The sequence below is a fragment of the Pantherophis guttatus genome, chromosome 8 (assembly GCF_059756535.1).
Source record: "Pantherophis guttatus breed Tessera chromosome 8, ASM5975653v1, whole genome shotgun sequence".
Taxonomy (NCBI): Eukaryota; Metazoa; Chordata; class Lepidosauria; order Squamata; family Colubridae; genus Pantherophis; species Pantherophis guttatus.
This window is the reverse complement of record NC_142070.1, coordinates 72,471,678-72,486,152: the sequence shown is the minus strand read 5'-3', so window position 1 is coordinate 72,486,152 and position 14,475 is coordinate 72,471,678. Positions and strand designations below refer to the sequence as shown.

The following is a 14,475-nucleotide window of genomic DNA, read 5'->3' as shown; positions in this document are numbered from 1 at the left end:
GATGAAGAGAAGGACTAGGGGAGACATGATAGCAGTCTTCCAATATCTCAGGGATTGCCACAAAGAAGAAGGAGTCAAACTATTCTTCAAAGCACCTGAGGGTAGAACAAGAAGCAATGGATGAAAACTAATCAAGGAGAGAAGCAATTTAGAACTAAGGAGAAATTTCCTGACAGTTAGAACAATTAATAAGTGGAATAACTTGCTTGCAGAAGTTGCGAATGCCCCAACACTGGAAATTTTTAAGAAGATGTTGGATAACCACTTGTCTGAAGGGGTGTAGGGTTTCCTGCCTGGGCAGGAGGTTGGACTAGAAGACCTCCAAGGTCCCTTCCAACTCTGTTATTCTATTCTATTCTATTCTATTCTATTCTATTCTATTCTATTCTATTCTATTCTATTCTATTCTATTCTATTCTATTCCACTAAATTAAAGCATCATCTGGCATTTCAGATAACCTTCAGAATCAAGTGAGCAGTCGCGTTGCTGAATCATCATTGAGATGACCCAAAACACTCCTTCACCTTGTAGATAAGTTCTGAAGGGGGGCTTCTCAGCCCAAGGACCAAGCACAGAGCTTAGCATAAACACAACACTGTCTCTAAAACAGCCTTGCCAACTCAGGATCTTATTTATATGCTGCTCTTTACTGTCATAAATTCTAGCCAGAGAAGCGATTGACATATTGCTTCAAGCAATGGTCTCTCTGGGACCTTTGCAGGATCATTAAGAGTACTTTGGGAACATAGATTGAACAGGAGATCCATCAACGCTTCAGACTGGCACACGGGCAACATTTTCTTAATGCCAAGTCTCTGCTCCATCTATTGAGTCGGAGCTTTGCGGTGAGTGTAATTGTATGCCAAATGCCTTTCACAACATGCCAAGGTTTTTGGGTTTTTTTTTGCTTCCACTGTTGAGCCAATTCAGAAAATTGCACATATAGACTTGCATGCAACTTCGCTTTCAGAACCAAGAGCAGATTCTTCTAAGCAAGTACGCTTTCTTATTTTTCTCTTTACAAAACTCCAGACTGAATTTTTTCGTAATTATGGGATTTCGTCTTGTGTGCACCATACGCTCCCAGTCTTTATTTATACAGACCGGTTCCAGTTTATTATTTCCACAGACCCTCTGACAAAAATCACAGCCTAAAAGCTACAATCCTATATGCACCGATCTGGAAGTAAGCCAACATCCTGATGGGGGGCTTACTTTTACGTAGACGTGAATAGGATTCCACTATAAATCATACAATAATTTGACACTCTACCACACGTATTAAAAAGGCAGATTAAGAAAAGAGTAATATTAAACCTATCTCAGAATATATAAAAGAAGAATTAATGCTACCTGATTGACATTTTACAAATGCAGCGGCATACTTTTTTCCACTAAATCTACAGAATTTAGGCAGACCTGTGTTTTTTAAGTCTACTGCATGCATGGAGTATACTTTGATTCAATGCCCATCGGAGAAATTGCAGGAAAAACAAAACTTGCTAATTTTCGTAGGAAAATTCCTTTAGAACGAAAACGTTTTTGCACAAAGTAGCTACGCAACTGGAAATTTCAGGCTCAGGGGAAAAAAAAAAACTTGTTCAGAAAGATCAGTTGCTGTATCCAATCATCCAAGTTACAAGTATACCACACACACACACCCAAAAATTTTTTAAAATGTGTACCATCATTCCTCAATGCTTCAAGCAGCCTTATTAATTGGTCACCTATTTCTATTGTACAATAATTTGATTGTAAATGTATTACATTTATTAAAAATACATTTTCAGATTTCTATATTCTGTAAAATCAGTTTCTGCTAGTGAAGTCTTACTAGCATGTTAGCCGCTGTATTAAGAAAGCTGTTCTGTTAAGGAAGGCAAATTAATATCTAGACTCCTCAGAAAACACTTTCTAATCCTACTTCCTACACTAGGTTTAATTTACCAAAACAGTCAAATAGAAGAGCCTTTTGTGTAAATATTTAAACCCTAAAATGATTTAGTTTGTTAGTAGTGACTTTAAGTACTGCGTTTTAACAAAGGACAAGAAGTAGTTATAAACTATACTTAGTAATACTGAGAACAGTAGATAAAGAACTATTCCTCTATGGTTATTGGGGGGGAATCTCATTTGATTTAATAAGCTATTGAATATATTTTGGAAATACCTGCCGTTCCCTTTTTGTTTGCATTATCTGTAAAAAATAAAACATTACTTCGTGTTAATCCATTTCATGCTTTTCCAAAGTGGTTACTTTTCAATATGTCATTCACCTCAGGTGATAATCCACCAGCAGCTTATATAAACTTAAGGAAGTAAAAAAAAAAAATGCCAAAGTCTTAAGTGGTCTTCTTTTAAAAAAAAATAAGATATCCTGGTAGGAAATACCTGGTAGGTATTTATACAATCACACTGACAATGATTCACCGTAGTAGAAATTTTATCCGTCTGAGTTATGAATGCCCTTGAAACACAAACTGCAGTATCCGTGGCCTTTTCCTTTTATTCATCCATCTACTGAAACAGCAAACAAGACTGAACTGCTACTATGGAGTACTTCAAAGAAGAAGGATGCTTGGAAACTGGCTTTTCAAAGTCTTCCACGAACCAAGGGAGCTTCTGTGACCACTTGTGGAGACACAAACATTGGCAGGTCTTCTGTTTTGGAGTGGTTTTCCTAACCAAATTGAAAGTTCACGAGTTATATCTTGATCTTCCTCTTTTCTCTTTTGTTTTGCACAGCTCAAAAGTTGTCCACTCTACTTTCCAGAGTTACAGGAAGCTGTCCTCAACGAGTTCTGAGGAATCCATGCCAATGTCATCGATAATGTCAATATCATCGATGGTCTCGTCTTCTCGCTTCACAAACGTAGAACTGCTGGATCCAGTTTCGATGGCACTTTCCTCGGACGTCTGAGAACTGCGTAAGAACACAAAAGGAAAAAAAAAGTTAAGAAGGTAACAAACCATTGCAGAAAACACTTTACTTATCTGTTTGTCCGCTTATCGTATTTGTATGGACACACGTCTCCCAAGGAACTGACTCTGGGCCACGTACAACACTTAAAACCCTTGTTCAGTTGTATATAGTGGCCACAGAAAGACTAGAATGCAAAGAGCGTGCAGTGGTTAGAATGTAGTACTTCAAATTAACTCTGCCCACTGCCAGAAGTTCGATCCTGACCGGCTCAAGCTTGATTCAGCCTTCCACCCTTCCGAGGTTGGTAAAATGAGGACCCAGATTGTTGAGGACAATATGCTTACTCTATAAACCTTTCAGTGCTGTAAAGCACTATGAAGTGGTATTGTTGCAGTCCGCCAGCAGCCTGCAGAGCTGGCAGCGGAGTTTGACAGTGAGGAGGCTGGGGAGGAACATGGGTCAGTCCTGGAGTCTGGGGAAGGCCCGGACGGAGGCTCTGCATTGGAGGTAGAGATGAGACCAGGGCCATCTAAGAGTGATTCATGGACTCCAGAGCCTCCAGAGTCAGATAGCAGAGAGGCAGAGGAACAGGAGGAGCCTTTCCTAGTGCACGCATGCGCAGAGCTGCCAGAAGGCACAAACAGTTAAAACAAAAGGGACAGCTCAGGAGTAAGGCCTGGAGCTGATTGGCCCCTCCCATAAGGCTTAAAAGAGGAGCAAAGGCACGTGGGCCCTTTGCAGAAAAGCAACGTTGTTAATTCTGTTCCCAGTCGGCATCTCTGTTTGATTCTGGACTTCGTGTGGCTTTGCCAAGTAGGTCTTTGGCAGCATGTCAAGAGAGATAAAGGTTGGTGATTATCCCGAAGGACTTCTCCCGAAGGACTTTTTGCAACTAATTGGGACTCAGCTGTGAATGAATGTAATTCACAGCTGTTGCAATAAAAGAGGTTTTGGGGACTACTTGTGTGTTTTAATGACTCAGGAAGCCTAGGTCACAACAGGTATATAAATCCAAGGGCTATTGCTATTGCTATAGTTATAGATTGAAAATATCAATAAAAATGAGTTAGTTACAGGAACTGCGGAGCAAAGGTGACTGTACTTCCTCACATGACCAAAACTGATGAAGTCCCTTCTAATCTTACCTGTGCCTGTTCCTTTTGCTCAGTTCATCTTCTGATACAGGGTCAATATCAGGTAGTGGGATTATATAGCCACTGTCTGCACTGAGTCTTTGTTCATCAAATCCACTCTCCCTGTCCTTCAGTTTGTCCTCATTCTTGTAAGTGACACCAATATATGGATTATCACAGTCCACTCTCATGCGTGTGACGGCAGGATGGTCACTCTTTAAGAAGTCCAAGTGAATTTTATCATAACTCTGGGGGGGAAAAATTGAAAAAAAAATTGCTTAGAAGCCTAGAACACTCATCCTTATTGTCTTACAGCTTTTTCCGCCTTCCCTTCTCTATAAAATCTAATCTATGTGCAATAAGATTTCTTTTTGCCATTCAAGGATTATGCTTCACAGAAGAGAAGAGAAGGGAAGAGAAGAGAAGAGAAGAGAAGAGAAGAGAAGAGAAGAGAAGAGAAGAGAAGAGAAGAGAAGAGAAGAGAGGAAGGGAAGGGAAGGGAAGGGAAGGGAAGGGAAGGGAAGGGAAGGGAAGGGAAGAGAAGAGAAGAGAAGAGAAGAGAAGAGAAGAGAAGAGAAGAGAAGAGAAGAGAATAATGGAAGGGAAGGGAAGGGAAGGGAAGGGAAGGGAAGGGAAGGGAAGGGAAGGGAAGGGAAGGGAAGAGAAGAGAAGAGAAGAGAAGAGAAGAGAAGAGAAGAGAAGAGAATAATGGAAGGGAAGGGAAGGGAAGGGAAGGGAAGAGAAGAGAAGAGAAGAGAAGAGAAGAGAAGAGAAGAGAAGAGAAAGAAGAGAAGAGAATAATGGAAGGGAAGGGAAGGGAAGGGAAGGGAAGGGAAGGGAAGGGAAGGGAAGAGAGAAGAGAAGAGAAGAGAAGAGAAGAGAAGAGAAGAGAAGAGAAGAGAAGAGAAGAGAAGAGAAGAGAAGAGAAGAGAATAATGGAAGGGAAGGGAAGGGAAGGGAAGAGAAGAGAAGAGAAGAGAAGAGAAGAGAAGAGAAGAGAAGAGAAGAGAAGAGAAAGAAGAGAAGAGAATAATGGAAGGGAAGGGAAGGGAAGAGAGAAGAGAAGAGAAGAGAAGAGAAGAGAAGAGAAGTGAAGAGAAGAGAAGAGAAGAGAAGAGAAGAGAAAGAAGAGAAGAGAATAATGGAAGGGAAGGGAAGGGAAGAGAGAAGAGAAGAGAAGAGAAGAGAAGAGAAGAGAAGAGAAGAGAAGAGAAGAGAAGAGAAGAGAAGAGAATAATGGAAGGGAAGGGAAGGGAAGGGAAGAGAAGAGAAGAGAAGAGAAGAGAAGAGAAGAGAATAATGGAAGGGAAGGGAAGGGAAGGGAAGGGAAGGGAAGGGAAGGGAAGGGAAGGGAAGGGAAGAGAAGAGAAGAGAAGAGAAGAGAAGAGAAGAGAAGAGAAGAGAAGAGAATAATGGAAGGGAAGGGAAGGGAAGGGAAGGGAAGAGAAGAGAAGAGAAGAGAAGAGAAGAGAAGAGAAGAGAAGAGAAGAGAAAGAAGAGAAGAGAATAATGGAAGGGAAGGGAAGGGAAGGGAAGGGAAGGGAAGGGAAGAGAGAAGAGAAGAGAAGAGAAGAGAAGAGAAGAGAAGAGAAGAGAAGAGAAGAGAAGAGAATAATGGAAGGGAAGGGAAGGGAAGGGAAGAGAAGAGAAGAGAAGAGAAGAGAAGAGAAGAGAAGAGAAGAGAAGAGAAAGAAGAGAAGAGAATAATGGAAGGGAAGGGAAGGGAAGAGAGAAGAGAAGAGAAGAGAAGAGAAGAGAAGAGAAGAGAAGTGAAGAGAAGAGAAGAGAAGAGAAGAGAAGAGAAGAGAAAGAAGAGAAGAGAATAATGGAAGGGAAGGGAAGGGAAGAGAGAAGAGAAGAGAAGAGAAGAGAAGAGAAGAGAAGAGAAGAGAAGAGAAGAGAAGAGAAGAGAAGAGAAGAGAAGAAAAGAGAAGAGAATAATGGAAGGGAAGGGAAGGGAAGGGAAGGGAAGGGAAGAGAAGAGAAGAGAAGAGAAGAGAAGAGAAGAGAAGAGAAGAGAAAGAAGAGAAGAGAATAATGGAAGGGAAGGGAAGGGAAGAGAGAAGAGAAGAGAAGAGAAGAGAAGAGAAGAGAAGAGAAGAGAAGAGAAGAGAAGAGAAGTGAAGAGAAGAGAAGAGAAGAGAAGAGAAGAGAAGAGAAGAGAAGAGAAGAGAAGAGAAGAGAAGAGAAGAGAAGAGAAGAGAATAATGGAATGGAATGGAATGGAATGGAATGGAATGGAATGGAATGGAATGGAATAGAATAGAATAGAATAGAATAGAATAGAATAGAATTTATTGGTCAAGTGTGATTGGACACACAAGGAATTTGTGTCTTTAAAGAAAAATAATTCCAGAAATGAATAACATTTTTTTTATGAGAACAGTGGTTGTGTTAACTGAAGCCCCTACAGCACAAATGTCTGTGACGACTCTGCACAAATGGAAGGGTAGCAAGGTAGCAGCAACAACCTTTTCTGATATTGTCAAGAATTTAATTAGAGATCAAAGGTGGCTCAACAGCTTTGGAAACCTGAAGTATTAAAACTAAAATTATCGTCCATAACAACAATGAGGAACCAAACAACCTGTTAACTTCAACAGATTTTCCAGGATCTGCTATGTGATGGATCATCTGTCTTTTAGAAGTGGCACAAGCTAGACAATCCTCTATGAAAGGGAGTCTAAAGGCATGTAAGTTGCCCATCCAACAATAACATTTGTCAGGTTTGTCCCAGGCATCCCAACTTTTTATCTTCACATTGCCATCATTCTCTAGAATACAATTTTAAAGCCCATAATCCTTCAATAAAGAAACATATTTTTTAATTTGTTGGAATTCATTGCTGGAATATATTTCAATACAACTACAGTAGTATTCAGCCAGTAGATGGCAGTATTTACGTGTTTGGATTTATGGTATACTGTATATACTCTATGCTCTTTTGTTCTAAATGGAGTTTCCTGTTTCCTGTTACAGTTAAATAGTTGAGCAGTAAAGCACATGGTGACAGTACTCTTTTGTTTGCTCTGTGTGGTGCTTTATATAAACAGAATTTCCAACAAAAATCCTAAAAGCAACATCCATTTTCTGACAAGACTAACCTTCTTGTATTCACCAGGCAGCAGACTCTCAACTATTTCACTCAAGTGGTAAAAAGAAGGTCTCTTTTCAGGCTCACTATTCCAGCATTTCACCATGATGTCATACCTGGGAACCAGATAGAAGAAAATATCTGTGATTGGGAAAGTTCATAAGTAAATTGACGACAAGATATAAGGTTGATGAAAAAAGGGAGGAAAGCCACTCGTGGTAGACTTCTCAACTAATGACATAAATGCATCTCAATAAAACCAACATTGATTTCATTCTCTACTATGTTATATACCCCTTGTCAGGTTCCAAGAAGATAATACAGGAAACAAACAAAACAAACCTAGTTTGATGCTGTTACCTTTTATTCCTGGCACTCACTGACCACTTAAATGAAATTATTGTTAGAGTTAACTGCCCAGGGTTCCCATCACCTTTTATACAATACACCAGTGCACCCAGCCCTCATTAGCCAATCCCCAACGCCTACCCTGCCCATGTGACCCAGAAGTATGTGTTTTACTCTAACTGTAATTCTTAAAGTCAGTTCCTTAAAGGGGAAGTTCTACTCTAGTAACTGTAATTATTAAAGCCAGTCTCTTAAGGGGGAAGTGTTCATGTAGGTTTCCTTGGAACATGCTGCTCAATCTTGGCTCCGAACCTAACAGCCGGCTCTGGGATCAAAGGAGAACGGCAGGGGGAGTCTTGATGAAGTGCTGTCGCTCCCTTCCTGACGTCATCACCGTGCGGCCGCCTCACAGCTGTTCGGTGGCCGCCTGGCTTCCCGGAGACACGGCGACCATCCCAGATGATGGATCGACTCCTCGCCCTCCATCCCAACTCCTCAGCAGCTGGCAAGGTAGCGTGCAGGGCCTCTGTCCTCCGCAGCTGTAGCGACGGCCGTTCTCCCCTGAATGGCATCTCCAGGCCGTTGGGCATGCCGGAGCTGACACCCTTATATATTTCTAAGTATCCCAGGAAATTCATGATAATCTGTTAATTTATTATCTAATTGGTTTAACAAACAGCATCTTTTTCTTAAAGCGCAACACTGTTTTGTTTTGTTTTTAGGAGAAGCAATATGGCAGGAATTCAGGCCAATCAATGGCTAGAGCTCTAGTGCAAATTTCAGAGTTAAGCCCGGAAACATTTTGGACGGAATGATGAAAGGACACCGAGCTGAAAAGGTTTAATCCCTATTACATGCCAGCAGAGGAAGAAGATGGGAGTGGATACATACACCTCACAGGTAGCATGGTCTGGTTTTGTCATCCGATAACCACTTTTTATTTTATTATAGAAGGTGGAGTCAACCATCATGCCAGGGTATGGGGTCCCACCTGGAAAACAATAGCAGAAAGTTGACATCGCATTTTCTGGCTCAAGAAGCAGCACCCCAAAATCCATCTTTTTATTCTTACAAAGCTTGACTGGTTCAGCATACGTCAAAAATCAGAGTCCAAGAATTTCCACAGACACACACACACACACAGAGAGACACACAAATTTTAGAAAGCAGGTAAATCAAGATGCAGTAATGATCTGGTCACATCCTTCAAGCAGAATTTCAACAGCTGCAAGACTTCTAAACAAGCTACATCTCCTTCATCAATATGTGCTTTCAGTGGTTGGGATAGCAATAGCGATACCAATAGCACTTAGACTTATATACCGCTTCCTAGTGCTTTACAGCCCTATTTAAGCCGGGCTGGCTTAAGAAGAAATTTTTAAATGTTTTAATTGGTTTGTGATTTTTAATTTTTGGGCCAAATTTTATATATTTTAATTGTTTTTTAATATTTGTATTTCATGTTCTTAATTCTGGCTGTACACCGCCCTGAGTCCTCAGGGAGAAGGGCGGTATATAAATTGGAAATAAAATAAAATAAAATAAAAATAAATTTACATGGTTTACAGAGTCAGCATATGGGCCCCAACAATCTGAGTCTTCATTTTACTGACCTCGGAAGGATGGAAGGCTGAGTCAACCTTGAGCCAGTCAGGCTCGAACTGCTGGCAGGTGGCAGAGTTAGGCTGTAATGCTGCATTCTAACCACTGTGCCACCTAATCAGCCTAGGTGGAGATTTAACAGACTGGATATCATCACTCTAAATATTTGCAGTCTATAATTGTATATATGAATCCCTGGTTAAGGACGGACAATTGCAAAAAAAAAAAAGGAGGATTTTTTTACAGATATCCAAATCTATAGGAAAACATATTATTTATTAATGTCTTGTAATCCAGCAATAAACCCACTTCATTCTATGGCATAAAGCAACATTTGGAGTTATTGGTTTAGCATAACGTATGAATCAGGGGTGGGTTCTAAATTTTTTTACTACTGGTTCTGTGGACGTGGCTTATTTTGTGGGTGTGGCTTGGAGGTCATGTGACTAGGTGGGCGTGGCTAGCTGGTCAGTCATTTCTGGAAGGTCCTCGCACTTACGACCAATCCTCGCACTTACGACCCGACTCATTTGTTTGCTTTTAACACTGATCAGCTGTAGGATGGCCCTTTGAAGCCCCGCGGCAAGAGTTTAAACAGGTTTTTTCCCTCTAGGCATCAGCTGGGACTCAGGAGGCAGCAATAGATTGGGGTGCGACCAAATAAAAGGTAAGAATAACGTGGGTGGGGGGGTGGGAGGGCGGGGAGGAGAACCGGTTCGGTGATGTCATATCGTCACCGCTACCGGCTCAGCCGAACCGGACCGAACCGGGAGGAACCCACCACTGGTATGAATCCCTCTACTTATTATAGGGTGGACCATATTTTTGTGGCCATCACTGCATTCAACATTGAGGTGATAGGGTGGGAAACTGAGAGCAAGAATGATGGTGGAGGGCACACAATCCTGCAGGCAGGACTGTGTTTTGGGGAAGCTTTTTGAAAAATGAATTGTTTCGCTTTAATTAAACAAAAGAAAGAATGAAAGAAATAATAGAAAATCTAATTAAAATCAATTAAAATCAATTAAAAGAACATGCGGATGCACAATTTATTTTAATTAGATAATAACAGTTAAACTGACTATTACACATTGCCAATAAATATCCAAAACAGAATTACGGACTGACTTTGGAGAACATGGAAATGAATATTATTTACAAAATTAACCTATTAGAATTCTAAATTCTAATTCACAGAATTTGTTATAAAATTGGGAAATGAAAAATTATAGGCTGCAACTTTTTCAGTAATGTAGCTGTCAGCAGTGTATACTTGCTGATATTATGTTGTTATTTTTATTGTTGTCTGCTGGTACCAGAGGTTCATGGCAAATGTAAAAAAAGTAATACTGCAACAATTTTGGTTAACATGCCTCTAAACAAAAGTTTCAACCATTATATATATATATATATATATATATGTAGGTCTTTGGTTATTCAGGTCTTCTCCCACGTAAAATTGGAAGTGTCTTGGCGACGTTTCGACGAAGTCTCATGTCTTGGGAGACTTCGACGAAGTCTCATGTCTTGGCGACGTTTCAACGAAGTCTCAGCTCAGACTAAGCTGAGCACAACCAAGCCCCCACCCAAACAGAACACACCCCCAGCCAATCAGAGCACAGCCAAGCCCCTAACCAATCAGAACACACCTCCACCCAATCAGAACACAGCCAAGTTCCCACCCAATCAGCTCACACCTCCACTAGCAGTTAAAAGGAAGAGACAGCTGCGATCTCACATTGCTCCTGGAAGCACGAAGCCGAGAACACCAGCCTGAAGATGACGAATGAGACTTCGTCGAAACGTCGCCAAGACACTTCCAATTTTACGTGGGAGAAGACCCGAATAACCAAAGACCTACATACAAACACCCGCGAAAACCTGAGAAAACATATATATATATATATATATATATATATATATATATATATATATATATATATATATGTATGTATGTATGTATGTATGTATGTATGTATGTATGTATGTATTCAAATTTATATTTCACTGATAAAGAAATAAAGGGAGACTAGTATAGATCTATTTCAAGCTATTTAGCTCTCATCAGCTAGCCATACCCTTACTTGGATTCGAACTTGGGTTGCCTGCATGTTAGGCAGTTGTATTAACCACTGAGCCACAAGTTCTCCATCCTTCATCACCTGCTGGGGTAGACCAGATGTCTCAATAGAAAAACACTTAATCTCTCCCTTGGCTCAAGATGATACTAGTCTCCCTTTATTTCTTTATCCGGGAAATATAAATTTGGTATAAAAATGGTTTGCCGTGAATGCGACTGCTTGAGGGCTCCTGGATTGGAGCTGAAAGGCAAAAGGGATGCAGTGTGCTCCCTCCCACATCACATGCTGGGGTAGACCAGATATTGCAGATGTCTAATTATTTATCAGGTTCGATGCTTTCACACAACAAACAATTAATTTACCTACCAAGAGAAAATATTTCCCATAATAGAATGCCATAGGACCAGACATCACTTAATGTGGTATACAGGTTGTCAAAAATGCTTTCAGGTGCCATCCATTTCACTGGAAGAAAGGTCTGAAAAAGGCAAAAGTTAACCTATATATATAAAAGCGAAATACCACTCACGCATCATCACAAAATCTCCAGAAACATAAAGCCTACAAACTTGAAATTTGCCACGTATGTTCCTCTTGGCTTCTAGGTGCTCACTAAGAAAGGATTTTTCGAAATGACCATCAGAGCATTAGTAGTTCCTATATTATGATTAACAGGCTCTGATGCTAAGGAGTTCTTTTTCCCCTCCCCACCTGAAAAGAAATCTGTTCCAAATGCAAAACACAAGCAGAGGAGAGGAGTTTCAGTTTCAGTTTTACTTTCACAGCAGCAAGCAGGGGATAGGATAGGGGAGGCTTCTGTGGGGCAAGGCTGAGGGAGAGAAGGGGATAGGATAGGGGAGGCTTCTGTGGGGCAAGCCTGAGGGAGAGAAGGGGAGAGGAGAGGCCGATCATAACTACTCATTAATTTTCAAGATGTAAGTGTCAATTTATCAAGCCTGATCACATAGTTTCGTAGCGGAGCACAGGTATTCAGCTAGTTAGAAAATATGCAAGAGTTCTCATAAACGAAATATTTACTATCAGAGTGTCTTTAAAGTCAAATTTTAAGCCGCAAGAATGTGGGTAGGTAGGTAGCAAAGACACTAAAGTTGACCATTTTTTCAGCGCTGTGGCTTGTTTTTCACCCACCCAGGGGTGGGTTCTAAATTTTTTTACTACCGGTTCTGTGGGCGTGGCTTATTTTGTGGGTGTGGCTTGGAGGTCATGTGACTAGGTGGGCGTGGCTAGCTGGTCAGAGTCATTTCTGGAAGGTCCTCGCACTTACGACCAGTCCTCGCACTTACGACCCGACTCATTTGTTTGCTTTTAACACTGATCAGCTGTAGGGCGGCCCTTTGAAGCCCCGCGGCAAGAGTTTAAACAGTTTTTTTCCCTCTAGTCATCAGCTGGGACTCAGGAGGCAGCAATAGATTGGAGGTGGGACCAAATAAAAGGTAAGAATAACGTGGGTGGGGTGGGGGGCTGGGAGGGCGGGGGGGAGAACTGGTTTGGTGATGTCATATCGTCACCGCTACCGGCTCGGCCGAACCGGACCGAACCGGGAGGAACCCACCACTATACTCAGCCCATGTTAAAACAACAACAATACATACACTGCCTTTGGAAACATAGTTGGAATCATGCATAATGTCTCTTGCTAACCCAAAGTCACAGATCTTCACAATTTTTCCTTGTGCTAAGAGGACATTTCGTGCCGCCAGATCACGGTGCACACACTGTGTAAAAAAAAAAAAAGTATACTTTTTAAATAATATATGCATATTATAATATATAATCTTTAGAATAATACCATGCCTAGAGTGGTATCTTGGTACTCAACTGCTTTGAAACTCATCAAATGTGGTACTCAACACATTTTTTTTTTTTTATTGAAAAGGTTTTCAAATACAAATTTTTCCCCCTTTTTCCCCCCCCTCCCCCCCCCTCCCCCCCCTCCCCACCCTTCCCCCCCTGTGACTTCTTCGTAACAAAAAAAAACCCTAATTCATAACAGATTACTTACTCCCTCCTCAAAATACTGACCTTTACTTACTAAAAGTATTATAAATCCCCCTTTATCCATACATTTCAGAAAAGAAGAAGAGAAAAAAAAACAAAAAAAAAACAAACACATTATACTATAACTATTATAAAATAACTTCTAATTTAGCATAATAGTGTTTTATATCTATGCATTATTGCAACAATTCAAAACCACCTTCCACTTTAAAACTATACGATAAGTCCTACTTTAATAACATTTCAAAGCGGGCTCCCCATAAAATCTAATTTAACATTTATTCCACTCTATCCATTTCCTCCACTCCCCTAAATGTATCACTTAAAAATCCCTTTTCTTAAACTAATCAGTCTGTAGCTAGCTTATTCACCCACTGTCTTACAAATTTACCATACACAACAATTCTTGATATCTTTAATTCACTGCCCACACTACTTAAAAATATATATATATATATATTCCATTATATCTAAATAAAAAAAGAAAAGACAATAACTTTAAATTTATAGTCCATATAATATCTTCTTGAAGTCTTTCCACTGGATTGTTAAAACCAACATCCATAATAGGGTGACATAACTTGCGGATGCAACAGTTTATTCAAGATCTCCAATCATATCTGCCCCCATCAGTAGTAAACATCTTCTTATATATATAAAAGTAAAAACAACCACCCGAGTGACATTATAATTGTATTCCATATAATAATAATTGTGGGTTTCATCAGGATTATTAATTTCCATCATCGTATTGGGTAACAACCCGATCTTCTGCATGTCCCAATGTGATTCTCTTGCCTTATAATTCAAGATAATTATAATATATTTATCAACACAAAAAGAAGTTTCAAAGTAGATAATTCAAAACCATCAATTTGAGGCTCTTTCCATGTCCCAAAATTACGGCAATGCAGAGATCTGCCACTATCCTCAGGATGATATTGACCAATATGTCGCCTCCTCTATGTTTTCACATAATCATTCATATTTTAAAATCACTGGCTTCACTGTTGCTTGGGTTAGAAATTTCTATTTTTGTACAACCTATTTCTTTTTTTGTTTTCTTTTTGTGGGTTTGACTTCCATCCTAATTTTTTGTGTCTCGCATTTCTTTTTTATCCCTTGTATATCCTCTAATTGGTTTCCATGCTTGTCCTTGCCTTGATAAGTCATCACATTAAAATCAGATGGCACTTCTCTCAAATTTGTAGATAATCCAGCTGGGGTATCCGATAAATCCAAAGGCAATTTATCTGGTACAGTCTCTGTCTTTA

General features: G+C 40.2%; 1 protein-coding gene across 5 annotated transcripts in view; it reads right to left on the bottom strand.

Annotated features, from left to right (window-relative positions):
• Positions 1 to 400: 400 nt before the first annotated feature.
• Positions 401 to 14,475, bottom strand: part of PDGFRA (platelet derived growth factor receptor alpha) — a 74,383-nt gene continuing 60,308 nt past the window's right edge. For all 5 annotated transcript variants that reach the window (XM_087875334.1, XM_087875336.1, XM_087875335.1 and 2 more), the window contains 6 exons: positions 12,796 to 12,918; positions 11,549 to 11,660; positions 8,391 to 8,490; positions 7,162 to 7,267; positions 4,070 to 4,305; positions 401 to 2,924 (listed from right to left, as the gene is read on the bottom strand). In XM_087875334.1, the coding sequence (XP_087731460.1) occupies positions 2,777 to 2,924; positions 4,070 to 4,305; positions 7,162 to 7,267; positions 8,391 to 8,490; positions 11,549 to 11,660; positions 12,796 to 12,918 (825 nt within the window). In that variant the 3' untranslated portion in view covers positions 401 to 2,776. The remainder of the gene's footprint in view (positions 2,925 to 4,069; positions 4,306 to 7,161; positions 7,268 to 8,390; positions 8,491 to 11,548; positions 11,661 to 12,795; positions 12,919 to 14,475) is intronic.